This window comes from Trichechus manatus, unplaced genomic scaffold, assembly GCF_000243295.1.
Source record: "Trichechus manatus latirostris isolate Lorelei unplaced genomic scaffold, TriManLat1.0 scaffold00020, whole genome shotgun sequence".
Taxonomy (NCBI): domain Eukaryota; kingdom Metazoa; phylum Chordata; class Mammalia; order Sirenia; family Trichechidae; genus Trichechus; species Trichechus manatus.
In genome coordinates this window covers 8449440-8477266 of record NW_004443956.1, presented here as the reverse complement: position 1 = coordinate 8477266, position 27827 = coordinate 8449440, and the positions used below count along the sequence as shown (strand labels likewise).

Genomic DNA, 27827 nt, shown 5'->3' with positions numbered 1-27827 from the left:
TAATAAAAGGAAATTGGAGAACATTTTCTCATGCTTCTGGGCATCAAACAGAGCCTGCTAATCAAATGTGCCCTTTGCATTCTGGCTCCGTCTTTTTGGAAGAAGTGATAAAAAGCTTAATGTTGCAAGTACACCCAAGAAAAAATGTCTTTTTTCTGAGCAGGAGAAAAGGTAAGATGTTCCTTGAGGTTAAATGTTAAAAAGGTTCTTTTAGAAAGCAAGCAAGGCAGTGGGACGTCCTGTGCAAAGGAAAGTTAGACATCAGAAGTTCGTTAGGCAGAAGAAAGTTATACATTCTAGAAGTTCTTCAGAGGGAGGACTTGGGGGCAGCAATCACATTTTGAGGGCAGTCATGTTTGTATAGTACGTTCTATTACATGTATAATTAGACAATTATCTGTATCAAGAAAACAAAGATGGGGGAAAGTTGATGGAACTTATGGGGAGAGGGGGAAGGAACAAATGCCCTCTCAAGCCACCTCTGGGAACTCACTATCTTTGTATCTAGTGCTACTTCTACAATCTGACTGCCTATAACTTAACTTTCTTTTGACTCTTTCTAAAATTAGTTCAAAATTGTGGCACACTATAAATGGTGATATACTTATTCCTAAAACAATGGGTTAAAAGATGCCTTTGGAAGTGGTTTCTGTGGTGATGGTGGCACAGTGTGATGAACACAATGTCACTGAACTGTCCATGTTAAGAATGTTGAACAGCAAATGTTATGTGACACGTATGTGTACCACAATTAAAAAGGAGGGGGTGGGTTATGACCAAAAAATACATACATATTAAACAAAACAAAGATGGCTTGCACTTTTTTCACCCTCCCAGGTATTACCTGAGGAGATTAAACTGCCGTTGCTTGCCATGATGAGCTGATTTTTTGCCTCCAGTGACACCAGTTTGGAGACCCTCGGTGTTCCCGTCTCTGTCAAATCCATTGCAATGTCGTCTAAACTCCTGGCCGAAGGAATTTTTGCCTAAGAGGTACACGGCAGTGAAACAAAATTCACTCAATCTGACATACCTCGAGTAACTAAGAGTATAGCTACTATAGAATAAAAATGTCAACAAGTGTGATAATGTGAACTTTTGATATATTAAAATTCAGAAAAAACACAAGACTTAAGCTTTGCAGCTAAAATATTCTTAGTAACTATGCATGATTCTCTCTCATGGTATGGCTCAGTCACTAACTTTAAAATGTCACCAGCAATGCCACCCGTGTACACACACAAACATGCTGAATCGATGGCAAATCTTACAACTTTTAAACCAATACTTACATAGCCCATCTTTTACATGTAAGAAAAACTAAAATATTTGGTGGTAAAGTTTAAATAATTGGTGGATTGACACAGTGGCTGCAACAATGGGCTCAAATATAGCAATGACTGTGAGGATGGCGCAGGACCGGGCAGTGTTTCATTCTGTTGTACACGGGGTCTATGAGTCGATGGCACCTAACAACAACAGAAGTTAAAAAAAAAAAAAAAAAAACCTAAAAGAGCAAAAACCCAAGTGTTTGCATCTTTTCTGAGAAAGCTTATCTTCTGAACAGAAAGCAAACGAGAGATTGGAATCTGTCCCTATAGTAAGGCTTCTGGTTACTTACTTTGCTCTGCTTCCGGTCCAAGTAAAACTGATGCTGACTAATTGCCATCACCCAGATGGATTTGATGAGAGAAGAGTTTGCATACCAGGTCTGCACAAAGAGGCCACTTTGCCCAAAGGTCCTTCTTGACACTGAAATCCTGAAAGATTAAGGAAAGAACTCAAATTATTTGCCTCTGGCCCAGCACAACGCAAAACGTACCCAGGGAATAATGTTGTAACAGAGCATCTTCTTCTTAATTGTCTTCCTGCTGCACTCGGTCTTCTGCCGACAAGAGCCAAGCTTCTCATTTTTCCCTTTTATGACAAACATTGGCCATAACCTAGCGCTCTCTTTCTGTATAAGCCAGTGTATTAAAACACCACACACACACAAAGCAGGCAAGGAATTCGTCAACTGAGAGGTTGTACTAAAAACATTTAGTTAAAAATCGTAAGCTGCACAACCGTCACAAGTTGTAAGAAATAAATGTGATGCTATTTTCTAGATGAAGCAGCCAAGACCTGTGGGATCAGCACGTTTTCCAAGGTGAAAGGGTATTTCTGAGGTAGGTAGATTTGAATGGCTGACATTTTCAGAGCATAGACAAAATGATACTGTCTGAAAATGTGCAAGTCCACAGCTGGTCCAGAGTATTGCTTGTGCAAAGATAAAAAAAAGGGGGGGGGGAGAGGGAAGTCAGAGGGGGTTGGGAAGCGTAGGGAGAGTGACAGACGGACAGACACTGTGTGCGTGTGTGTGTGTGTGTGTGTGTGTTGGGGAGAACTAACGTTCTTTGTTGGAATTGCCTTATCTCATTGGGTCATCTTTTTGGCACAGCTGCTTCCCCCTAGCTTTCTGACCTCCAAACATCTATAAATGTATCTTTGTACAAAAAAGCAACCACTCTGGACTGAGTAAGAATTTCTCATGAGAACTTGGACCTTGATTCATGTTCAAAACTTGGTAACTGTTTTCTCAAAGTGACCAAAACCAATTACTAGTCATTAAACCAGTTATCATTGAGTTGATTCTGACTCATGGCAACCCCATGTATGTCAGAGTAGAACTGTGCTTCCATAGGGTTTTCAGTGGCTGATTTTTCAGAAGTAGGTCTCCAGGGCTTTCTTCTGAGGTGTCTCTGGGTGAACTTGAACCTCCAACCTTTTGATTAGCAGCTGAGCAAGTTAACCATTTGTACCACCCAGGGATTCCTGAAAGTGACCAGGACTATCAAACTTTAACACGAGCAAAAGATCTGAATAGGCATTTCCCTAAAGAAGAAATACAAAGGGCCAGTAAGTACATGAAAAGATGCTCAGCATCATCAGTCATGAGAGAAATGCACATCAAAACCACAATGAGATGCCACTACACACTTATGAGAATGGCTATAATTTAACTTATAATTTAGGATGTGGAGAACTTGAAAGCCTCACACAGTGCTGATGGGAAAGCAAAATGGTGAGCCACTTTGGAAAGCCATTTGGCAGCTCCTCGAAAGGTTAAACGTAGAGTTACAATATGGCCCAGCAATTCCGCTCCTAGCTATATACCCAAGAGAAATGAAAGCAGACATCCATACAAACACTTATACACGAATGCTCTTAGTAGCATTATTCATAAAGGGACCAGATCAACACAGAGAAAAGTCTGTGACCCTCACCTTCTTGGATCGTGAACTTCCACAGCAAATTTTTTCTCACGGAAGTATAAATTCTCCAGCTGTTTCCATTGGAATAACTAAAAAATGAAGAAGACAGAAAAGCCACAGAGCTTTAGTTATTTTTATTTTTTCTAAACGTACAGATCAGCTTCATAATCAAATGCTTTTAGGATCCCAGGAAGGCCTGCACTGTTAAGATTTCAAGCACAAGTACATGACTCAGTCTTTTTTACAAATCAACTACAACCGGAAACCATTTCATCCTTTTTTCTGACAGTAATCTTTAATTATTAAGCTTCATCTCACCGGTAGATCTTCCTTGAACAATAAAACTAGGCATCTGTAGAGGAACATGCATACTATTTTTCCTCTGACTCACCTAGGTGAAAGAATCAATAGTGAGTGAAATCCTCCTAGATTCCAGTAAGCATGTGTCTTCTGCCCAGAGATGTTGGCTTCACTTTTAAATGGAAAAATATTCAAAGAGGTGTTTCAATGAGACAGGAGATTAGATTTCAAAAGACCGCAAAGTGAAAGTAAAACGGAAGCCCACGTCGAGGTGATTCACAGTCTGCCCACTCAAGCCACCGAAACCTATGACTAGGAATTGGAGGCCAGGGTCGGGGGCAGACGCTGGTGGTGTCCTCTTCCTTCCTGAGCTACAGCCCCAGTTTTTACAAATAGAATCCAGCCTCTGTACTTGCAATGCTGACACTAAAGCGCTGTGCTCAGTAGTATCTGCCACTTGGTCAGGAGAAACAGGCTTTATTAGCAATGTACACCTGAAAACCAAAGAATCATTTGGTAAACGGCAGCTCATTCACAGAAATGAGTACGCCTTCAGGGGGTCTTTCCCAGTCTCCCATGTTAGATCTTGTACTAGCCTGAGCCTCAACTTGTCCTTCTCAACGGGGATTTGAGAGTTGAATTCTTCCCTGCCCCAGTCTTGATAATTAGGGAATAATCGTGCAGCAATTTCATTCCATTATCAGACACTGGATGGATTTTAAAATTATGTGCAAAGAATCTTACAAGAGCATTTTAGTTGTCTAAATAGTCATAATTTTTCAATAGCTTGGTTAGTGTTTAAGAACTTTCTGCAAAGCCCTATCAGCAAACCCATTTCGTGAAGTACAGAAACCAAGACTTTTCACAAACATGTAAACCTCATGTAAGCGGCCAGAATGAGCTGAAGGTCCCTGTGTACATGCAGTTGTGCAACAAAAGTGCGCAGACCGAACCCCCAACCCCAACAGAGTAAAACAAACCAGCTCACACTTAGAACACAACCTTTCGTGGTCCTAACACAGCCATCTGTAGCTACAACGTTCACGCAAGTTCAGAGAGGAATTAGTGAAAGCACACAGCTACATACCGATTTCCTAATATGTCCGTGGGCTTGAGGCTTTCATTTCTTTAAATCTTCGGGTTCCAAAAATGGGATTGAAATATGAGGGGAAACCCACGAGTTCCTTCCACCTCCCCGCTCCCGGACAGCTGCTCTGGTGAGTTCTGAACTGAATTTCATAAGACACTTAGGTGTAACTCAGTTTCACAAACCGAGCCTCCCACAGCTGACACACCGCTGACATCAGCAACTCTGTCGAGTGGCACCTCCCCAGTCCTACTCCACGCCGGCTGGGAGAGGAGACCAAAGTTCTCACTAGCAGATTTCCCCAAAAGTGAGAGACATTTTTAAATGGGGTGCAGTTTGGATTCGGATGAGACTTCCCGGAAAGTGAGTTGCTTTGAATCCAGGCAGATTTCACCGGAGGCTGTTTTGGGGAGACATTTCTACCCAGCGTTACTCACCCTGGATGTGAACAGGTTCTACAGGAAGAGTTACAATGCAGCTCAGCTGTGTTTTCCTTTGCGTCCATTCCCACACACATGAAAACCAGGGCTGGACTTGAAACATGATCTCTGAAAGCCACCACCTCCCCTTTATCACTTACAAATGTGAAACGCTATCGCTTTTGACTCCATTCATCACGTTCCTGCACTGAGGGCAAACACGCTCCCTGCGAGGACCAAAACCCAAACCCGTTGCTATGGAGTTGATTCTGACTCACAGCCACCCTGCAGGACAGAGCAGAACTGCCCCATAGGGTTTCCTACGCTGTAATCTTTACGAAGCCGACTGCCACTCCTTTCCCCGCAGAGTAGCTGGTGAGTTCTAACCACTGACCTTTTGGTTAGCAGTAAAGTGCTTAACCATTGCATCACCGGAGCTCCTTCCTGTGAGCACAAACTCTGCTTAAAAGGTGAAAGGCTTTGACTTATTCAGAGAATTCAAAATAATTAAACAGCAAGTGGGTTTACAAAAGAAGATACGGGAATAAGATTGGATTTTTAAGTCTGAAACCCCAAAACCAAACCTATTGCCATCGAGTTGATTCTGACTCATAGCGACCCCATGTGTTACAGAGTAGAACTGCTCCATAGGGTTTTCACAGCTGTGATCCTTACAGAAGCAGATCGTCACATCTTTCTTCCACACCACAGCTGGGTGGACCACCCAAGGACCCTAAGTCTGTGAAGCAAAGCCATTTCCCCACCTGAAATCTTAGTTTGTGAAAAATATGATTTCATATATGTGTCTGTAATAGTATAAAAGTGGGCTGGAATGATGCAAGCTTAATTCTTGACAGGGGTTGCCTCTTCGGAGGGAGGGGTGGAACAGCCAAGGGCTATGTAATACAGAAAACGTCCATGTAACCAGCGATGTTTACTTTTTCTTAACAAAATTAAGATGAAGCAAATACAACAAACTTAATAATCATCAATTCAGCTAGGTAGGCAGGTGTTACCATATTCTTGGTACTCTTCTGTATTTTTTCTCAAAATAAAATAGCAAGAAAACTTTATATAAAATGAACGCAGTTCCATCAATTTTATAGGAGACTGGGACTTCCAGCTCCCAGCCATGTGAGAGGTCCTGATGTAGACATTTCATAACATTATTATCATTGTGATTCTTATCAGTGCTTGAGTTGCTGTAACGACACTTGATCTCGCTAGCAGCTGGAAATAAGTGAGTTCTTCCTCTGAAATTTCTGAAATCACTATCCTATTGTACTTTTAAAATTATTTTGGTGTTCTGGATCTCAGAGAACAAGGATGAGGCTCTGAAAATGGCAGTGGAACTGAAGTGATATGAATTCATTTACCCAAACAAAGATCACTCATGCAATGTGCCTAGGGTAGAGCTGGGCACACTGCAGGCAACTGATCAATGTTCAGTTCATTCCCTTTTGCTACACACCAGTGCTTTCCTTCAAGGGATAATAAGATGCCCCCTCTGGTCAAAATCACGTGGAGATATCAGACAAGTGGAAGGAGAAGGGGAAACTGGTAAAAAAAAATATCCATTAAGCTGACCTGACTTGCTGGAGGCTCTGCATTAGAGAAACCACCTATCCTGTAATGAGGAATACTTTAAATGATCTGAAACTTGGAAAAGACGGCCACAAAGAAAACACTCTAGATTTGAGGACAGAGATCCAAGTTCAAAAGAAGGTAGAAGGAAGCAAAGTATGCTTCACATTTTCTATTATTTGGAGAACATTAGTGTCCCTATAAGGTAAGATTATTATAGGGTATAGTGTCTTATAGGGTAGGACTATTTATGTAATCTGTGTGTGTGTGCATACACACATTTGTAATTTTCATATTAAAATAGGAACAAAATTATTTTGCCCAAGTCAACACTCCAATCTTGCAAAGTTAAAAACGAAACTGGAGCTTTATTTACCTGATAATACAGCATTCAGCATGAAACTGAAATCTTTCCTGAAGTGATTATTATACAGGTATAACAGCAATGCTGATCATATTATCAGTAATTAATATTCACTGCTATTTATGTGAGGAGCCCTGGCGGCACAGTGGTTAAGGGCTCAGCTGCTAATGGAAAGGTCCGCCGTTTGAATCTACCAGCCGCTCCTTGGGAGAAAGATGTGGCAGTCTGCTTCCATAAAAACCTAGGTGGCAGTTCTACTCTGTCCTGTAGGGTCACTATGAGTTGAAACTGACTCAAGGGCAGTGGGTTTGGTTTGGCTGTTTATGTGGCACTTACCAGGAGGTATAAAAGTTTGAAATTCTGTTCTTTTAGAATTTACAGTGCTTGTGACAAAGGGAAATACTTGTAAGAAGGAAAAAAACCTATAAATTAGGTCTCCCTAATCTCTTTGTATTCTAGAATGAATAGTGTGAACTTTGGTATCAAAAGAAGGAAGTAGATAGCAATAGATGAGACGATGCTTGGGATTAATTCTGAGATCGCAAAATTAGATAGATAGATAAGACAGAGAGAAAAAGTAAGAGGTGCAATATAAATAGTATAGGCAGTCCCGGTTTACGAACATCTGACTTACGTACGACCCTGGGAATTATGAACCAACCCCCGTAAAGCCTAATATGTTAAAAATTTGAGGTACATACAATGGTTTGTAATAACAAACTAGCACTACTTTGCAACATTCAACAAAACATTATTATTACTGTATAATTATGTTAGAGATGTCTTAGTGTATCTGGAAGTGTTTAATTTTTTTTAGAAAGGTACAGTATATACAATATACTAAGACAAACATTTGACTGACAATTGATATGAATGGTACCTAACTGTTTCGATTTACGTACAAATTTAATTTAAAGACAGAGTTAGAAACAGAACTCGTTCATAATCCCAGGACTGCCTATAGATTAACAAAGATAAGCAAGAAACTATTATAAGGGAAGAAGAATGTATCCAAAAAACACCAATCTTCCTGTCTTAAAAAAAATAAAGTGTCTAAAATTTAATAATGGATACAGAACACCAGGGAGGAATCAAACCCTATTTTGGAAAGTGAACTTGTATATAATAATAAAATCAGAATAAATTTCCTTCATCCTTAGTAAAGAGGAAATCCTGGTGGTGTAGTGATTAAGTGCTATGGCTGCTAACCAAAAGGTCAGCAGTTCAAATCCACCAGGTGCTCTTGGAAACTCTATGAGGCGGTTCTACTCTGTCCTATAGGGTTGCTAAGAGTTGGAATCAACTCGATAGCAATGGGTATTGGTTTGGGTAGATGTAAAGAAAGGTGATGTTTTTAGAATAATTTGTCACACATCATTACAGTTAATGACATGAACGTGTCGAAGTATTTAAGCCTTTTTTGTTGAAATCTATAATCAATATTTAGTTACAGCCCACCCACTTTTTTAAACTTTAAGAATTAGAAGAAATCACTTGTCTCCCATCCCCACCCCATTGTTATGGCTCCTAAATATCTGAAGTTATTGTCAATCTTCAGAAAACGAGACTATAAGGAAAAGCAGAGTGACCTTTAGGTAACAGGGGAATGTGTACTTCCATAGCATTTCAAGTCATTATTCACTCATTTATTATTAATTAACGAACATTTCTTGAGGATCTTCTGTGTGCAAGGTCCTGTTCTTGTCGGTGAATGATCAACAGGTTGCCTCCCTTGTGGGGCTTACATGAACCGAGTGAACCAAGACAGGCTGTCTTGGTTTGGATTCTGGTTCCACCACTTGCAGTTGTGTTATATCTGGCAAGTTGCTTAATCTTCCTAAGTCTTAGTTTCCTCATCTGTAAAATGGGTCCAACAACACCTGCCTCACAGCATTGTTGAACATGTCAGCAAGATGTTTGTGAAGCACTTAGCACAGTTCCCAGCTCAGAATAAACATTCAGTAAATGATAAAGCTAGTTGTATTTGTTATGAAAGACTTTCACTTCTTCCCTAATTTTACCAGACACTCGCTTAATAGCTAAAATAGAACTATAAACAGCTGTCTGGATCCAACATCTGTCTTTCCACTGATGAGAGAAACCGCTGAGTTGTTCTGTTGACATATCTGTGTCAGCCAGGCTTCCAATGCTGTGAGTTTCAGTCTCACTAAAAGCCATCTGCTGTATTTTTGTTGACTTCCTGTTGGTTTCCTGATAGGTAGGAAGTTTGTTTATTGCTCCAGTATTGTGGATGTCACAGGTGAGGAGGGAGGGGAGGGTCAAGGACATGCCCTACAGGCATAGGCTGGGCAGCAATTTCCCTCCTGTCTGGGGTAGAGAGGAAAGAAGGAATGTGCCCTGAGACATACAAAAATGCTGAAGCCTGTATACCTGCCACCGGGAAGGGGGACCTCCCTGGGGAAATGAAAGACCCAGGGAAAGCCTGGGACAGAAAAGATCAAACTGTCTTTCTTAATCTTGACGAACTGAAAGTAGGTGTCACCCAAAGGTTTAACACTCGATTGGCAAGGATAGGAAAGACGTCAGCAGAGGCTCAGCTTTTTAATACTATACACACACACTTGAACAGCACTTATGTTAGTTAATCATTTAACTGAGAACTCAACCTGGAAATGACAAAATTCGGGATCGTCCAGCCTTAGCGTATGACTGTACACCAAACAATGACTCATATCAGGTGACATCCTGGTATCACCAGAGGCAAATAAAATCTTGGTATTATTGATAATTTATTCTGTTTTCATTTTGAAAAAGTTAGTTTTGATGAACATACTGTTAGTACTCAAGATCAAAGGAGTGGATGTGTTTTGCTTTCTGGAGTCTCACAAAAATAGAATTTTGCAGGATAAGGGGATTTTTTTGGTAGTTGAAGCTTTTTTATTTTATGTACAAAGAGTGTGCATTGTTTCTTTTGTGAGGTAGATGTCTTGGATAATTCATTCAAAGGAGATCACTTAGTCCAACTTGATGAAGCCTATTCCCTGCCTAGTACGCACTGGTGGCACGTGTTGAGACATGGTGGTGCAAACAGTTATGTGCTCAACTGCTATCCCAATGGTTAGTGATTCGAAACTACCCTGCAGCTCCTCGGGAGAAAGACCTGGTGATCTGCCTCCATAAAGTTTACAGCCTAGAAAACCCTATGGGGAAGTTCTACTCTGTCACATGGAGTCACTATGAGTTGGAATCAACTTGACGGCACCTAACAACAACACTTCCGGATCAGACAGTGCTGGTTTGAGCTGATGTGGCAAGAGTGGGGGCACTCTGGCTGAATTCTCCAATAGAGCTCAGCATGACGGGATTTTTTTATGTTTATATCACACTTTCTTTTTTTATTGTACTTTAGATGAAGGTTTATAGAACTAGCTTCTCATTAAACAATTAGTATACATTGTTTTGTGACACTGGTTACCAACCCCATGACATGTCAACACTCTCTCCTTCTTGACCTTGGGTTCCCTATTACCAGCTTTCCTGTCCCCTCCTGCTTTCTAGTCCTTGTCCCTGGACTGCTGTGCCTCATTAGTCCTGTTTTGTTTTATGGGGCTATCCAGTCCGCAGCTGAACGGTGAACCTCGGGAGTGACTTCATCACTGAGCTAAAAGGGTGTCCAGGGGCCATACTCTCGGGGTTTGTTCAGTCTCTGTCAGGCCAGTAAATCTGGTCTTTTTTTTGTGAGTTAGAATTTTGTTCTACGTCCTTCTCCAGCTCTGTCCAGGACCCTCTGTTGTGATCCTAGTCAGAGCAGTCAGTAGTGGTAGCTGGGCACCATCTAGCTATACTGGACTCAGTCTGGTGGAGGCCTTGGTAGCCGTGGTCCATTAGTCCTCTGGACTAATCTTTTCCTTGTATCCTGTTCTCCTCATTCTCCCTTGCTCCCGAAAGGGTGAGACCAGTGGAGTATCTTAGATGGCTGCTCACAGGCTTTTAAGACTCCAGACGCTACTCACCAACGTAGAATGTAGAACATTTTCTTTATAAACTGTGTTATGCCAATTGAGCTAGGTGTTCCCTGAGACCATGGTCCCTACAGCCCTCTGCCCAGCAATTCAGTCCCTCAGGGAGTTTGGATGTGTTTATGGAGCTACCATGACCTTGCCTTTGGCAAGTTGTGCTGGTTTCCCCAGTATTGTGTACTATCTTACCCTTCACCAAAGATACCACTTATCTATTGTATATTTAGTGTTTTTCCATCCCCACACCCCTCTCTCATAACCAAGGATGATTTTTTTAAAGCCAAATTGACCTACCTTCCACCCAGCCAGACATCCTTCTATCCATCAAATATTTATGTAACTAAGATGAAGCCTCTGCCATCAAGGAGCACAGCCTGGTAGGAGTGACAGTCATAGAACAAACGCACACAGTTAATAGCAACAGTGTCAGCTCACATAAACTGGGGCCAACTGTGGCACTAAGATGTTGCATGGATTATCTCTTTGAGTCCTTCCAGCAACTCAAGGGGGAAGTACTACTTTTAGCCCCATTTTACAAAAGAGAAGACTAAGGCTCAGAGAGGTTTCAGTAAATTGGCCAAGGTCACAAAATTAAAAAAGGGACAGATCTGGGATTCACCCCAAACCCAGCCAGGCTCAATCAATCCCAATCATAACCACAGCGCAGTATCCTTGCCTTTCTCACCTGGGAAGAGTGCTCTATGGACATTTGTTATGTTACCAAAAAAAAAAAAAAAAAAAAAAAAGAAATAGGAGCATCTCCCAGTGGTTTGTTACAGAAAAAGAGAAAGCAGCAATCACGGTAGCCATCTGTAGGACAGGGATCTGTTGTTACTGGGTGCTGTGGAGTTGATCCCATAGGGTTCTCTAGGCTGTAATCTTTACAAAGCAGATCTCCAGGTCTTTCTCCTGTGGAGCCACTAGGTGGGTTTGAACAACCACCCTTTTGGTTAGCAGCTGAGTGTTTAGCCATTGCTCCACCAGGGCTCCTTCTAGAGCTCTGAGTCTCTTTAATTTTACTCAGATCACTGGTTTTCAACCAGTGGTGATACTGCACCACCTCTACCCCTCAGGGCCACCTGGCAATGTGTGGAAACATTTCTGATTGTCACACTGTGGGGCAAGGACTACTGGCATCTAGTGGGTACAGGCCAAGGATGCTATTAAACATCCTACAACAATTCACAGGACAGCCCCCACAACAAAAAATTATCTAGTCCAAAATGTCAACAGTGTTGAGACTGAGAAATCCTGACTTAGAGGACAATATACGGTGATCTAATTAGGCTATGGTAGGTGGAATGTGGTAACGAAGATCAAATTTTTTGTTAAAAAATTATCAATTTTGGAGTTCTAATTCTTTCAACTGGGTGATATGCTTGGGAACAAATGGTTGTTCAGATGGCTTTCTAAATGCAAACATCACCTACCAGAAGGGCCTACAACTGATCCAACTAGAAGAGGCCCTGATAACAGTGTCAGGTGTGTGGAACTCAAATTACGTAACATACCCAGTGGTACACTCAGTAGTGAAAATTACTTTTTCTGATGTGATATCATCACTTTACAGACATTTAAAAAAAAAAATCACATCTTAAATGCAAGGGCTAACGCATTTTGAGTATTCTGGCAAAAAGATTAGATGAAGTTCTGAGTATCAGGAAATGTATAACATTAAAATCTGACTGTCTAAGAGGATGTCATCTCACCCAAGCTTCCTCTGTGGCTGCATTTGCCACTTTCCAGGCTGATCTAATGGCTTCCTGTTAATACACCTAGTCCTCACTTATCGACCAGCTCATTATCCAACATTTCGCATTTATGAGAATAGTAAAAAACTACTATCCTACCATTTTGCGCGTTAATGACATAACATCTGGCAGTAATGAACACCAAGGTGCGAGATGAGAGTAATGCTGGCTGTGATGGTCAAGGTTATGTATCAACATGGCTGGGCCATGATTCTCAGTGGGTTGGCAATTATGTGATGACGTAATCTGGCAGTTATATAATGGTGCAGTCATCCTCTATTTTCTGATCTGATGTGGTCATCCTCCATTTTCACATAACACTGATTTTTGCATAATGGCCTGGTCTTTGGAACCTAACCACGTGGATAAGTGAGGAGTGGTGTACTTGCATTAGAGCATTCACTGCATGTATGTGGTAGCCATGGCTGACCTGGGGCTCATAGGCATTGGTATGGCTGTGCCAGATTTTTACAGCTGCTGTCCCTTCTTACGGGTCACTATTTAGCATGGTTACTAAGTATTTTGAATAAAATCCTAGATTTTGAATATCATTCTATCTTTCCAGTTGGGTTGTCAATCCTTGGTAATGGGGACTGTGGCTTTTTCCTTAAATGAGATACAGCATATAAAGCACTACCTCAGTGTCCTTGCCAACAGAATGGGCTCAGTAAGTATTCTTTTTTTTTTAAATATAAAATTAAGGATATGGTTCTCTATTGCTAGAAATTTCTTCCTGAAGGATGGATGAATTTGAAATCTTTAGTTTACTGCCGAAATTCTGCTACCAAAAAAAAAAAAAAAAAATCCCAAAGCACTCAATCTTTGTTCATAGGTATATATTGAAGACATCATTACTGTCTCCCTAGAACCTTCATAGAACCTTTTTATTTTTCACAATGCTTTAAGTACTAATTGCTAGTCTCTGCATTCAGACTAGTCAATCCTATGAAAGCGTTAACTTTCATTTTTCTATTTGTACCATCAGTCCAGCCATTTGGTAAATGCCTAGAAATGAAAAGTAACAGATGGAGTAATGAACATCTGATGGCATTGCCTGCCCACCAGTCATTCCTTTTTCTTCTACCAGCACCTGCAGCTGTCTACAGGAAAGCCTTGCTCTTTAAGCTCCAGCTATGGCGGTATCCTCTCAGTTTGACCGACAGGCCCATCTTCCTGCTGTCAACATCGATGTTCTTTGACTAGAACACGCTACCCTGCTCTTCACAGGCCTCAGTCCTTCTCACCTTCAGGTCTCAGCTTAAATGTCACCTTCTCAGAGAGGCTTCACTAAGCACATTTTCCACCCCACCCCATCATTCTATCCCTCCATCTTGTTTTTGTCCATCAGAGACTACCCACAATTTATAACTGTCTTTATTTCTTTGCTAACTTCCTTATTGTTTCTCACCAACCGACCACGTAACAGACTACAAAGGAAACAAGCAGAGTGTGGCAGAGACTACTTATCTCCCCATGATCTATTTTTCCTTCTTTCTTTTAGTAACAGAACACCTTGAGATATGCCTTTGCACCTGGCCACCTACCTATACTTCCCAGTATAATTTGCAACTAGATTCGTTCATGTGACTGAGTCCTGGCCAAAAGATTGTGAGTGGAAGTGATGGGTGTCCATTCTGGATCACTTTATGAATGATAAGGCTACTTGCTTTGGACTCTCTCCTTCCATATATCTGGTGGATGTGAAAAGGAGACTCGCCAACGCCCACTCAATTCTCTGAAAGAGAATAGGTACTTGATAGTCTTTCTATTTCCTTGTCTAAAAAGAACTGCTTCAATACTGAAGAAAAAAAATAAAGTTGGAAGACTCCCACAACCCAATTTCAAAACTTACTATAAAAGATACACTTATCAAGACGGCATGATTTTGGCATAGGAACAGAGACACAGCTCAGTGGAGCACAACAGGGACCCCAGAAATGAACCCATGCAAGTATAGTCGATTGATTTTTTTCAACGGAGCAAAGGCAATTAAATTAAGAAAAGATATTCTTTAAAAAAAATATTGCTGGAACAATTGGGCATCTATATACAGAAGCATAAATGTAAGCACAAAAGAAAATAACTCAAAATGGATCACAGAATTAAATGCAAGACATACAACCAGGGAACATCTTCAAGAAAACACAGGAGAAAGAATATGGTCAATCTCGGGTTTATCAATGAGTTTTTAGGAAATTTGATAAGCACCATCCATAAAAAAAAAAAAAAGTTGGAGTCATTAAAATGAAAAGTTCATCACCTTTCAGCCAAATGACAGATTGGTTGAAATAAATAATATCAGCCATGAGTACTGTGGTCCTTTACATAATCATCTAAATGAAACCAAATGGTAAACATTTACCCTAGACCAAAGACAAGAAGGAAGCTAGATAATGGAAACAGGACAACCAGAATGGAAATAATGAGAATGCTGGCACATTGTGAAAAATGGAATCAATGTCATGGAATGGTTTGTATAAAGACTGTTAAAGAGAACCTAATTTGCTGTGTAAACTTTCACCTAAAACACAATACATTTAACAAAAAGAAAAACTGCTTAAAATTCTACTTTTGATTAACTACAGGAGGGGAAGGAGGCAGTGGTTGCTCAGGGGTAGAATTTTCACCTTCATGCAGGAGACCTGAGTTCGATTCCCAGCCAATGCACCTCATACACAGCTACCACCTATTTGTCAGTGGAGGCTTGTGGGTTGCTGTGATACTGAACAGGTTTTCAGCAGAGCTCCCAGACTAAGACAGACTAGGAAGAAAGGCCTAGACAGACTACTTCCGAAGATCAGCCAATGAAAGCCCTTTGGTTCACCAGGGAGCTTTGTCCGATCCTCAGATGATCATGGGGATGGTGCAGGACCGAGCACTTCATTCCTTTGTGCGTGGGGTTGCCACGAGTCAGGGGCCAATTCAACGGCAGCCAACAATAGGAGGGGAAGAGAAATACCTGCACTGCCCAGTATACTTTCTATATTAACTAAGGATCAATTAGAGTAGGGTGTGGAGGGAAAAATATCTAGTGAAAGAAACCACTCACTCATTGGGCCCTCACAATGATCTGTGAGGTGGACAGCTCAGACAGAATTATTTAAATTTGACAGCTGAGAAAAATGAAGGCCTAGCAAGGCTGAATGATAGATAGCTCTAGGTTGGCCAACGAGTAAACAAGAATGCAGGGCTAGTTCTTACTTCAAATCCATGCTACAGGATTTGAGTTCTCCTCCCACTGACTCTGTAGAAGGTTTTAACAATCAAATTGATTATTGGTGTGGTTGAACCTTAATTATACACTTTACAAACAGGATGGACTGGTCTCTGGTTGACATTTTGTAATCCCATTTTTTTCCTTCTAACCATCCTTTATTTTGTATCAGCATAGACAGTGAATCTGGACAACACACATTTTCTCTTCTTCCCCTACAGTTAACCTCAGCTAGAATTTAGGTAGCATCCTAATCGAAGTCCAACGTGGTATGGTGGTGGTAACAGCTAGGCGGGCTCAGAAATGGTCAAGATGACTGTGTTTACAAAAATAAGCAAGTCACTATCTTCAAAACAAAACGAACCCTGTATTTTTAGACAAGGAAACAGGAAGACTTCAGTGCTTATTACTTTATTCACCTGGCTCTAGGCATTTGGATATTCCAATAGTTTAAAAAAAAAAAAAAATCAGTTAACTGAAGGTTAACCATCTCTTCCCACACTAAAATGCCCTGGGGTGATGAAGTGCATGCATCACAAGTTTTTCTTAGTGTGTGATAATGCAGAAAGATACTATCTTGAAAGGCATTTCATCCCAGGTCTACCCGTGACACTTTGACTAGCACGTTCCTTCAGTTCATTAGCCGTTTTATCACTCCCATCACTGACAGCCTCTGGTTTTCCCAGGTCAAAGAACTTGCCCGAAGAAACCATTGCCATTGAGTGGATTCTGACTCACAGTGACCCTAAAGAACAGAGTAGAACTGCCCCATAGGTATTCTAGGGCTGCAATCTTTATGGAAGCAGACTGCCACATCTTTCTCCTGAGGAGCACCCGACGGGTTTGAATGGCCGACCTTTCGGTTAGCAGGCAAGTACTTAACCACTGTGCAACCAGGGCTCCTTAAGAACTTGTCAGAGGAGTACAAATCCGTCATGGCATACTAATATTTTACTCAGCCACTGACCTGCTCTTCTTTTCTTTGTGAATAGGCATTTTTCCTTGAAATACTGAATGAACAATAAAAACCGAGAGGGAACATGCAAGTTTGCATGTGTGTGTATGTGTTTAATTTTTTTCTTTTTAAAGCAAAACTTCATTAGTTTTTAAGCCCAAAATTTCTATGATTTGAAATTAAGTTGAATCCAGGTATGTTTTCACACCACAATGACACATTTCATATACAAAGAAAAGATTAAAAAGGAAAACTGCTTATGATCTGAATTTTTAATACCTTGCATTTTTGTGGTTTGTAAATCAGGATTTTAAAATTTCTCTATTAATTTTCATCACGTCTTAGGACATTATGGTTGATGAATTGGGAGTGCTTACTGGCTTCTGAAAATGGAAAGTTTGAGTTTGATACCTAGGACAAGACTTGGCCTGTGAACTCTTGGACGGAACACTGAGGCTACGGGTTTGTAGCAATGTTGCGTCCCTCTCTACCCAACCAGGAATCCGAGAATATTCTCCATATCTTAGATTAGACAAGTTCTGAGAAAGAGATGTCTTCTTTAAAAAGAAAAATTATTTTTGTTGTTGTTGGGAATATACACAACAGAACGTACATCAACTCAACAATTTCTACATGTACAATTCAGTAATATTGATTACATTCTTCGAGTTGGGCAACCATTCTCACCCTCTTTTTCTGAGTTGTTCCTCCCCTCCTTAACATAAACTCATTACCCCCTAAGGTTCCCATCCACTCTTTCGAGTTGCTGTTGTCAAATTTGATTCCATATAGATACAAATAAAAGCACGATGCTAAAGGCAGACATCCTTTACCAGGTAAGCTAAACAATTGTTTGGTTTTAAGAAGACTTTAGGGCATATTTTTGGTATAAGGGAAAGTGATACATTTTGAGTCCACCTTACAAGGCAGCAGAACAAGGGCCTCAGCTTAAACACCTTGTGTCTGTTACCTGGAAGCCTTTACCTTTGGATCTCCTCTCTCCCCTGATCTCTGCATGGCTCCCTCCTCCTTAACCTCACCTCTGCTCAAATGCCCAAAGACGGCTGTCTTGCATCCTTGTTCCTCCCACCTCCTGTCCCTCTCTACCCTCTTACCCTGCCTTATTTTCCTCAAAGTCCTCATCATCACTGAAATCACATCATTCCCCTACTCAAATTCTTTTCTATTGTCTGTCTTCCTCACTATCAATGAACAAACTACCAGTTACTGAGTGATGACTGTGTATCAGGCACAGTGCTAGATATAACCTCATTTAATTCTTACAGCCACCCTACAGAGTTGAGGTCATTACCATTATGCAGATAAGGAAACTGAGGCTCAGAGACATTAAACTACATGCCCAAGGTCACACAGCCAATAAACATCAGAGACAGTTTTGGGCCACCTCCCAAACTCTTGCTCTGCATCACTGTACTACACTGGTTGACAGCAACTTGTTGGCCCCAAGACTGGCTTTTACAACACTTTAAAGAGGTCTTTTGCAGCAGATTTGCCCAATGCAATACATCATTTGATTTCTTGACTGCTGCTTCCATGGATGTTGATTGTGGATCCAAGTAAAATGAAATCCTTGACAACTTCAATATCTTCTCTGTTTGTCATGATGTTGCTTACTGGTCCAGTTGTGAGGATTTTTGTTTTCTTTATGTTGAGGTATAATCCATATTGAAGTCTATAGTCTTTGATCTTCATCAGTAAGTGCTTCAAGTCCTCTTCTCTTTCAGCAAGCAAGGTTGTGTTATCTGCATGTCTCGGGTTGTTAATGAGTCTTCCTCCCATCCCGATGCTGCAATGTTCTTTATATAGTCCAGCTTCTTGAGTTTGCTCAGCATATAGACTGAATAAGTATGGTGAAAGGATACACCCCTAACACACACCTTTCTTATTTTAAACCATACAATATCCATCCCCTTGTTCTGTTTGAACGACTGCCTCTTGGTCTATGTACAAGTTCTGCATGAGCACAATTAAGTGTTCTGGAATTTCCATTCTTTGCAATGTTATACATAATTTGTTATGATCCACACAGTTGAATACCTTTGCATAGTCAATAAAACATGGGTAAACCTCTTTCTGGTATTCTCTGCTTTCAGTCAAGATCCATCTGACATCAGCAACGATATCGCTTGTTCCACATCCTATTCTAAATCTGGCTTGAATTTCTGGCAGTTACCTGTCGATGTACTGCTTGCAACCATTTTTCAATTATCTTCAGCAAAATTTTACTTACCTGTGATATTGATATTGTTTGATAAATTCTGATTTTGTTGGATCACCTTTCATTGGAATGGGCATAAATAAGGATCTCCTCCAGTTGGTTGGCTAGATAGCTGTCTTCCAAATTTCTTGATGTAGATGAGTGAGCGCTTTCAGTGCTGCACCACTTGCTGAAACATCTCAATTGGTATGCCATCAATTCCTGGAGTATTGTTTTTCGCTAATGCCTTCAGTGCATCTCTGACTTCTTCCTTCAACAACATCGGTTCCTGATCATATGCTACCTTCTGAAATGGCTGCATGCCGACCAATTTCTTTTTGGTATTTTGACTCTGTGTATTCCTGCCATCTTCTTTTGATGTTTCATAAGTTGTTCAATATTTTGCCCACAGAATTCTTCAATATTGCCGCTTGGGGCTTGAGTTTCTTCTTCAGTTCTTTCAGCTTGAGAAATGCCTAGCGTGTTCTTCCCTTTGAGTTTTCTAACTCCAGGTCTTTGCACAGGTCATTATAATACTTTACTCTGTCTTCTCCAGCCGCCCATTGAAAATATCCCCTGAAGTCTTCTAAAAACCAAACAGTAGTTTATCCTACCTAGCAAAGAACGTCTGCCTGGAGCATTGTACTCTTCTAAGACCTACCTATAAGTGAAGAAATTGACAACAACAGCTTGAAAGATTACATAAGACACTTAGGGGGCAGTGAGTTTATAATGGGGGAGGAACAACTCAGAGAAGGAAGGTGAGACTGGTTGTACAACTCAAAGAATGGAATCAATGTCACTGAATTGTACATGTAGAAACTGTTAAATTGGTGTATATTCTGTTGTGTATATTCTGAACAACGAAAAATAAAATAAATTATACAAAAATACATGAAGAGCATTTGCTGGGTGCTCCGGGAGTTACAACAAACACAGCCCCCAGCATTCAAAGGCTATAACTGACAGTATGTTTCAAAACAGCCTTTCAGTATCAGTCTCTTACTGTTGGTAAATCTTCCTCCTTCTGGTCTGCTTCTATACCACATAATCATAACAAGGCAGGCACGTGGTGGGGCATCTATAAACCACTGCCGTCAAGTTGATTCCGACTCATAGTGACCCTAGAGAATAGAGTAGAACTGCCCCATAGGGTTTCCAAGGCTGTAAATCTTTATGGAAGCAGACTGCCATGTCTTTCTCCCGAGGAGTGGCTGGTGGGTTTAAGCTGCCAACCTTTGGGTTAACAGCCAAGTGCTTTAATCACTATGCCACCAGGGCCCACTTGAGCATCTATGAGGCCTCCATTACAGCCTTCATTTCATTAGAGTTAGTCAATTTGACCTTTATTCCTGTCCAGCCATTGGTAACTTGTTGTGTGCACAGGTCCATGCAAACAGCTAAAGCATAATCTTCCCTTTCAAAGTCAGTGGTCACAGCTCTTGAAATTATACAGTCTTTCATTGGTGCACACTGAGCCAGGAGAGGAAATGGTAGAACGTGTTCCCTCCAATTAAACCCTTAAGTTGTTTGGACATGGAAAATGACTGTATAAAAACAAAATCCACTTTCAGATTTTAATAGAAAAAAGAAGAAAGCAACGGTGGTACAGAATGGAGACCTACTAAAATAACTGAGGAAGGGTAGGCAAGGAAGAGATAACACCAGATGGCCTGTTTCATGGTCTTTTTTGAACCGACTGGCATGTCTTGAAAAAAATAGGAAAACTCAGCAAATGGAAAAAAAAAGGAAATGGTTTCTGACCCTTGTCCAAATGCTGGAATGAACAAGCAAACCTGATTATGATCAGTGTCAAAGACTATTTACCAATTTCTATGAAACTGTGAATTAAAAAAAAACAACCTGTGAGTCGCAAGCAAAGGAGAGGAAATTAACTGCAATATTTACTGTGCAGCTTCTGATTCACCATTATTGTGGGAGAAAGCCTCGTTATTTTTAGTGGATGCATTTACCTTCTGTGGAAATCCCAATCTTAACCAATTCACATTATCTAAGAAACCGCTTGTGAGTCAACTTAAGTTATACCCTACAGGCAAGGTTCGGTAAAACAAGCAAGAGATTTAAGTGTTCTTTCTTAAAGTAAAATTCGGAGGAGAAATAAATTGGCCAAAAAAATTTAACATAGGTGAGTCCTACCTTAAGGGTTAATGACTGGCAATAATTTGGTCTTACAGAATAGATAAATTAGGGCTACTTATTTGCCTTGGCTGGGATTCATTGTTATTCTCCACACCCCACAATGGAAACAACTATTTGTTGTTGTTAGCGACCCCATGTACAACAGAACAAAATACTGCCTGGTCCTGTGCCATCCCCACAGTTGGTTGTGGATTGGACTGTTGTGATCTCTAGGGTTTTCACTGGCTGATTTTCAGAAGTAGATTGCCAGGCCTTTCTTCTTAGTTTGTTTTAGTTTGGAAGTTCTGCTGAAACCTGTTTGGCATCATAACAACACATAGCAACACAAAGCCTCCACTGACAGATGGGTGGTAGCTATGCATGAGGTACAAACGCTGGGAATCGAACCTGGGTCTCCTGCATGAAGGTGAGAATTCTACCACTGAATCAACATTGCCCCCTGAAAACAATATAATGCCCATCAAAAAGGGACTGGTTAAATAACTTATTTGCATATAATGGAATACTAGGCAGCTTTAAAAAATAAAAAAAGATCTGTTTCTAAGTGACCTGGAGAAATATGTATGGCAAGGTATACAAGAGTATGTTATTGTACAATTTTTCTCTCTTTTAAAAATCTTACTATATACACTGATAAAGTCTGAATGAATCAGGATCATTCCCCAATAGCAGGTTAGCACGAGGGAGGGGTGGGACTGCAGGAGGGCTTCCTGTCTTAATTCATATTATTTCCGTAGCGTTTGCTTTTTTTGTTACAAAAGAACAAATAATTAACGACAACAAATAGTTTTTTACAACGAATACTTACTCCTTTTGGGAAAAAATATGCAACCATAAATAAAAATGCTTTTTAAAAATATTTGAAAAACATTGGGTACCCTTCATTACGAACATTAACTTATTAGAAATTTGGTTTTAGAAGCAAACTTTAAGAACAAGTAGGAACAACAATACTCCTATTAGTCCTGGAAATTAAGAAAGTGTTCCTTGCTTGAATTAATCTCGGTCACAGAAGTTATAAAGACAAAATTCCAATGATGCACAGATGGTCTCTTAGTATCTCTGAAGATGGACATTGGCTGTTGAATGATGTTTTATTATTTCATTGAAAATTTGTGCTAGGAAACCTCAATGCCCAACTAGACTGATCCAAGATAGCAGAGTTCCAGCATTAGGAAGGGGCTGGCAGCCCTTTTGTATTGTCTCTGTCAGTTCACAGCCCTAAAATGGGAAGTGATATTTTTTTTTCAGAACTCTAAGGAAGGCTGTGAGCACTGATTGAAGCTGGCAGGACTCTGAGAAGATGTACAGTTCTGTGGTGTGATTACAAGGGCTGCTTTATGAAGAGCATGGCTGCTTTTCTAATATACATTAAAGCAAGAGACAGACATCAGCGATAGGGGATATTTAAGGTTGTGACGTCGGGTTGTGATAACACAAGTAGGTTGACTACGATCTGTTATTACAGGCAATTGTTTCACTCCCAGTGATGGCAGCAAGGAACAGGGAGGGCACAAATCAGGGTGGCATTAGTCAGCCTTTAAGTCATTATAGAGAGGAGTAGGCCAAGGGCAGCATGATGTTGCTCTGTACTGATTCTTACATAAACTTGATGAAGGGTAAGACAGTACACAGTACTGGGGAAGCCAGCACAACTTGTCCAAGGCAAGGTTATGGAAGCTCCACAGACACATCCAAACTGCCTAAGGGACCAAATTACTGCGCTGAGGGGTGTGGGGACCATGGTCTCAGGGAACTTCTAGCTCACCTGGCGTAACATAGTTTATAAAGAAAATGTTGTACATTCTACTCTGGTGAGTAGGATCTTGTAAGCGGCCATTTTGTAAGCGGCCGTTTAAGATACTCCACTTGTCTCATCCTGTCAGGAGCAAGGAAGAATGAAGAAAACCAAAGACACAAGGAAAAAATTTGCCCAAAGGACTAGTGGACCACAAGTACTACAGCCTCCACCAGACTGAGTCCAGCACAACTAGATGGTGCCTGGCTACCACCAACAACTGCTGTGACAAGGATCACAAAGAAGGTCCTGGACAGAGAACAAAATTCTAACTCACAAAAAAAAAAAAAAAGAGACCAGGCTTAGTGGTCTGACAGAGACTGAAGAAATCTGAGAGTATGGCCCCCGGATACTCTTTTAGCTCAGTAATGAAGTGACTCCTGAGGTTCACCCTTCAGCCAAAGGTCAGACAGGTCCATAAAACAATACGAGACTAAATGAGTACACCAGTCCAGGAGGGTCAAGCACAAGAGGGCAGGAGGAGACAGGAAAGCCAGTAATAAGGAACCTAAGGTAGAGAAGGGGAGAGTGTTGACATGTCATGGGGTTGGCACTCAATGTCACAAAACAATATGTGTATTAATTATTTAATGAGAAGCTAGTGTGTGCCATGTGTACTATCTAAAGTACAATTAAAAAAAAATTCTTACATAGGCAAAAATGTATTGTACGTTTGGGTCAAGAAAACAGTGTCAAAATCAAAATGTAACACCTAAAAAATATTGAACTGGCAAATGTTGTGTTGTATATATTTTAATAACAATGAAAACAAATCAAATTGTAATTGAAAATAATGTAACTTATTTAGGTCTGCAAAATCTAGACTTTATAATAAACAGAAGTAACTTTTCTTTCTTTATAAAAAGCAAACATGTTTAACATAGGAAATTTTGAAAGAAAGGTAAGCAGGAAGGTTAACAGTAGCAATAGATTACTTATAGCTGTACCACTGAGAGGCAACAAGCAGGCAAAAGTTTTGGCTTATGTCCTTACAATTTGTCCATCTGCCTATCCATCCAACACAACACATATATTATTTATAAAACAAGTGGCATCATACTGTTCATACTATCTTAAAATGGAAACCAAATTGTAAGCACTTGTAAACTACGCTTTAGTTAAATCTGTGTGCGTAATTTTGATTATTTCCTTAGAATAAATGACCAGAAGTGGAATTGTTGTGTAAACGGTATATCAATGAATTATAAAAATTGTTTTGTACTTGGAGTCTATTCTGAACCCATGGCTTCATTCATTATGGTTCTTTGCTCATGACTGCTCAGGGCCTCTTGAAGTTATGTTGTCAGCTCTAGAACAGTTCAAGGTTAGTTAATAACCTTTCCTTATGAGTGGTTCAAATGACTCATACTTACTTTCCGAGGCTTCACTTTATCTTGTAAATCATACTGGCCGATTCCTTTATAGCTGATTCCAAGCCACCAAGGAATTCCTTGTTTATCCTAGAAGATGGAAAAGCATGAGAAACAAGGCCTAATTGTTAGCTCTTCCAGAGATGAAGTAATATTTACCAATGCCATCCCTTAATAAGTATCAGCAAGTCAAAATAAAGCTGTCTTGGTAAACAAAACACCATTTAAAAACCTAACTTGTTATTAAAATGCCTTCTTAAGAGTTTCTTCAAATAAGATCTATAAGGCAAAACAAACCAATCCTGTTAATACCATCAAAAAGAATGAAGCATTACTGTTTTAATTAAACAGTTGGCAAAAAGAAATAAAGTGTAAGTAATTCAACTAAGAATTAATTCAGAGAAAAAAAAAGAAAAAAGAATTAATCCAGAGTACAAAGTCAGTTATCCATTAAAAAAAAAAAAAAGCTTTTTGTTCTCTCAATTAGTAACTAGCTATAAAGATTAGGAAAGTTTTTTTTTTAGGAATTACCAAGATGAGAAAAATGGTTCCAAATCCTGATGTTTACTTACAATGAATATGGAAATACTGAAAAAACTCTTTTGGAGAACTATACAATTCCATGACAGGATGTTTGAATAATCAGTTTGAGTACATATGGGGAGGTAAGCAGTATTTTTTTTTTACCCCATAAATTTATCTTTTAGGATGTATTCACATAAGGAAAGAAAAACCTAGGTTAGACAGACACTCATGTGAAAACAAATGAAAAATCAGTAGAAGTTAAAATTGAATTAGTTCATATATTTAGTATACCGTGTCCTTATTATGCAAGTATTTATCATCCAATTCCCCACCATTCTGAATGATGTAGGAATTTGAACACTGTCTTAATTTAAAAATAGTCACTCAAGAATTCATCAATTATAAAATTATTCCCCTTTCAAACAAGACTCTCTTCTTAACATTATGTTTTATCTCGGCTCCTCATCTTAAAATATTTGACAATCTCTCCCTGCTTATAAATATCTGAAAATACTATGCACACTGATCGAAAGGTGCTGCAAATCCTACAAACACTTCAGCATTTTATGAAGTTGTTGAAATAACGTTGGAGAATGCATGAGTCTCCAAAGCACTGTCAAATGAAGGTCTGGAAGACTCTGACAGGTGAACAACCGGAAATAAGAAAAATCAGCAAGGATAGCAACAGGAATAGGTGCATCAAAAGAGGATGATCTGAATATTTTAGGATTAAGAGAGGTCTCGGGAAAACATAGGGGCTCTGGGAGTGCAGTGGTTAAGCACTCGGCTGCTAACCGAAAGGTCGGCAGTTTGAATCTGCCAGCCACTCCACGGGAGAAAGATGTGGTAGTCTGCTTCCATTAAGATTTACAGCCTCGAAAACCCTATGGGGCAGTTCTCTTCTGTCCTATAGGGTTGTTATGGATCAAAATCAACTCAGCGGCAGTGGATTTGGCTTGGTTTTTGGGAAAATATGCAAATAGGTTAAGTATTTTTAAAAACAGTATGCCTTATAATTTGCTAAAAAATGATGGGATATAATCGGGCTTTTATTTTTTAAGAAAAATCAGTCCTACTCTAAATGCTGCAATTTCCTACAGACAGGTTACATACACTTACCTACATATAGATTTATGTGATTTTACAATGTTAGTGTTGTTCAGGAAATCTCAGAACATCATGGGCATGATGAAAGCTTTGCCATGTGTAAGTACTTACCTTTACTGCATAGTAATGGACCCCATATGTTGGTAGAGCTTCTATTATTTTCATATACCTATGGAAAATGAATATAGACCATAATCTCTGATTAAAATATTCAGAGCACCCTAATGGGAAAAGCAGTTTAAAGAAACACAATTTCTATCTACTTTCCTCATACCACCATGACTAATGGTTTGACTCCAGTAGAAACAGAGTAAACCTTTCTGGGGAGTAATACATTTTACCCTATCCAAAGTTTAGAAAGTTGTTAACAGAACTTCAATTTCAAAAAGCTATAGGAAATCTTATTTTCTACATATTAATAAACATACTATATTATATTACAGTGTATTGTAGTATAAACTCAAATTGCAAGTATTTTTTAATGTAAGCACCTAATAAAGGAAGCAATGAAAATTAACTTTTGGAACATGCTCATAATATGTTTAAAAAAAAAAAGTTATTCCCTACATTGACTGTGGTAGAGGTTACATAACTATAAACATCTGTCTTTAAAATGTATACTTAAAAAGAGTGAATTTTCTTGTAGGTAATCTTGGCTTAAAAATACCTCTCCCTCTAAGAACCGAAACAATGATATCACTCGTTATTTTCTGCAGTAACAATAAACCCCCCCAAAAACCCAAAACCCATTGCTGTCAAGTCGAGTCCAACTCATCGAGACCGTATGAGGCAGAGTAGAACTGCCCCATAGGGTTTCCAAAGAGCGGCTGGTGGATTTGAACTGTCAACCTTTCGGTTAGCAGCCAAGCTCTCAACCAGTGTGCCACCAGGGCTCCTACTGTAATAACAGCTGCTATTTACTGAACACTGACTACGTACCAGCCTCAGCACTGAGTGCCATGTGTGCTTTGTTTCACTTCATCAGTGATCCAGGGTGGGGCTGGTGGTGGTGGTGGTTTTGCTTTCTACCTTTTCTAAGTAGGGAAACTGAGGTCTGAAAAGACTGAGCAACTTGTCCCAAGTCACAGGGCTAGTGGATTATGCTGCCAGGATTTGAACTCAGGAAAGCTAGTCACAAGATTCTTAAATATTGTGCTTCTACTACATCTCTGAGATGTATCTTTAGGGTTACTTTTCCTTTTTATCAAAATATGATATACATACCAAGAAGAGCACACTAAAACTTTATATGGTTAGTTTAACAAACTAATGCCTTTGTAACCACCATCATGGTCAAGAAATAGTCTATGACCATCGCCCCAGAAACCCACCATCTATGTATCTCTTTCCAGGACCACCCTGGAGTTCTTTTCATTTTAGAAAAGGTGGATGTGGCAGACAGACAGAGGGAGCCAGGCTTCAGTACGTACACCACTTGCTATTTTAATTCAACAAGTACTTATTGTGTTCCCTGAAGGTGTATTGGCGTGGACTAAATTGTGTAAGACTTCCTCCCTGCCCTCAAGGGATTGAGGTTCCTGTTTAATACAATTGGACTTTTTAATGACATTTTGAAGATCAATATCTCTGGACTTTGCAATCAATAATTTAATAATCGTTAAGTCAATGACCCACATGTGAATAAATAATAAGAGGTTAAGCAAATGTACCAAGATCTTGCACCGATTAAATTACACAGCCAGGATTCAAACAAAATGAGTCTGACTACACTCTCTAGAGT

At 39.9% G+C, this 27827-nt stretch overlaps 1 protein-coding gene across 8 annotated transcripts in view; it reads right to left on the bottom strand.

The window, feature by feature from the left end:
• The window catches only part of FRMD4B (FERM domain containing 4B), a 223371-nt gene that overhangs the window by 22502 nt on the left and 173042 nt on the right, over positions 1-27827 (bottom strand). For all 8 annotated transcript variants that reach the window (XM_004372718.3, XM_023727926.1, XM_023727925.1 and 5 more), the window contains exons 10-14: positions 26198-26255; positions 24458-24544; positions 3267-3343; positions 1622-1760; positions 845-986 (exon numbers count right to left, since the gene is read on the bottom strand). In XM_004372718.3, the coding sequence (XP_004372775.1) occupies positions 845-986; positions 1622-1760; positions 3267-3343; positions 24458-24544; positions 26198-26255 (503 nt within the window). The remainder of the gene's footprint in view (positions 1-844; positions 987-1621; positions 1761-3266; positions 3344-24457; positions 24545-26197; positions 26256-27827) is intronic.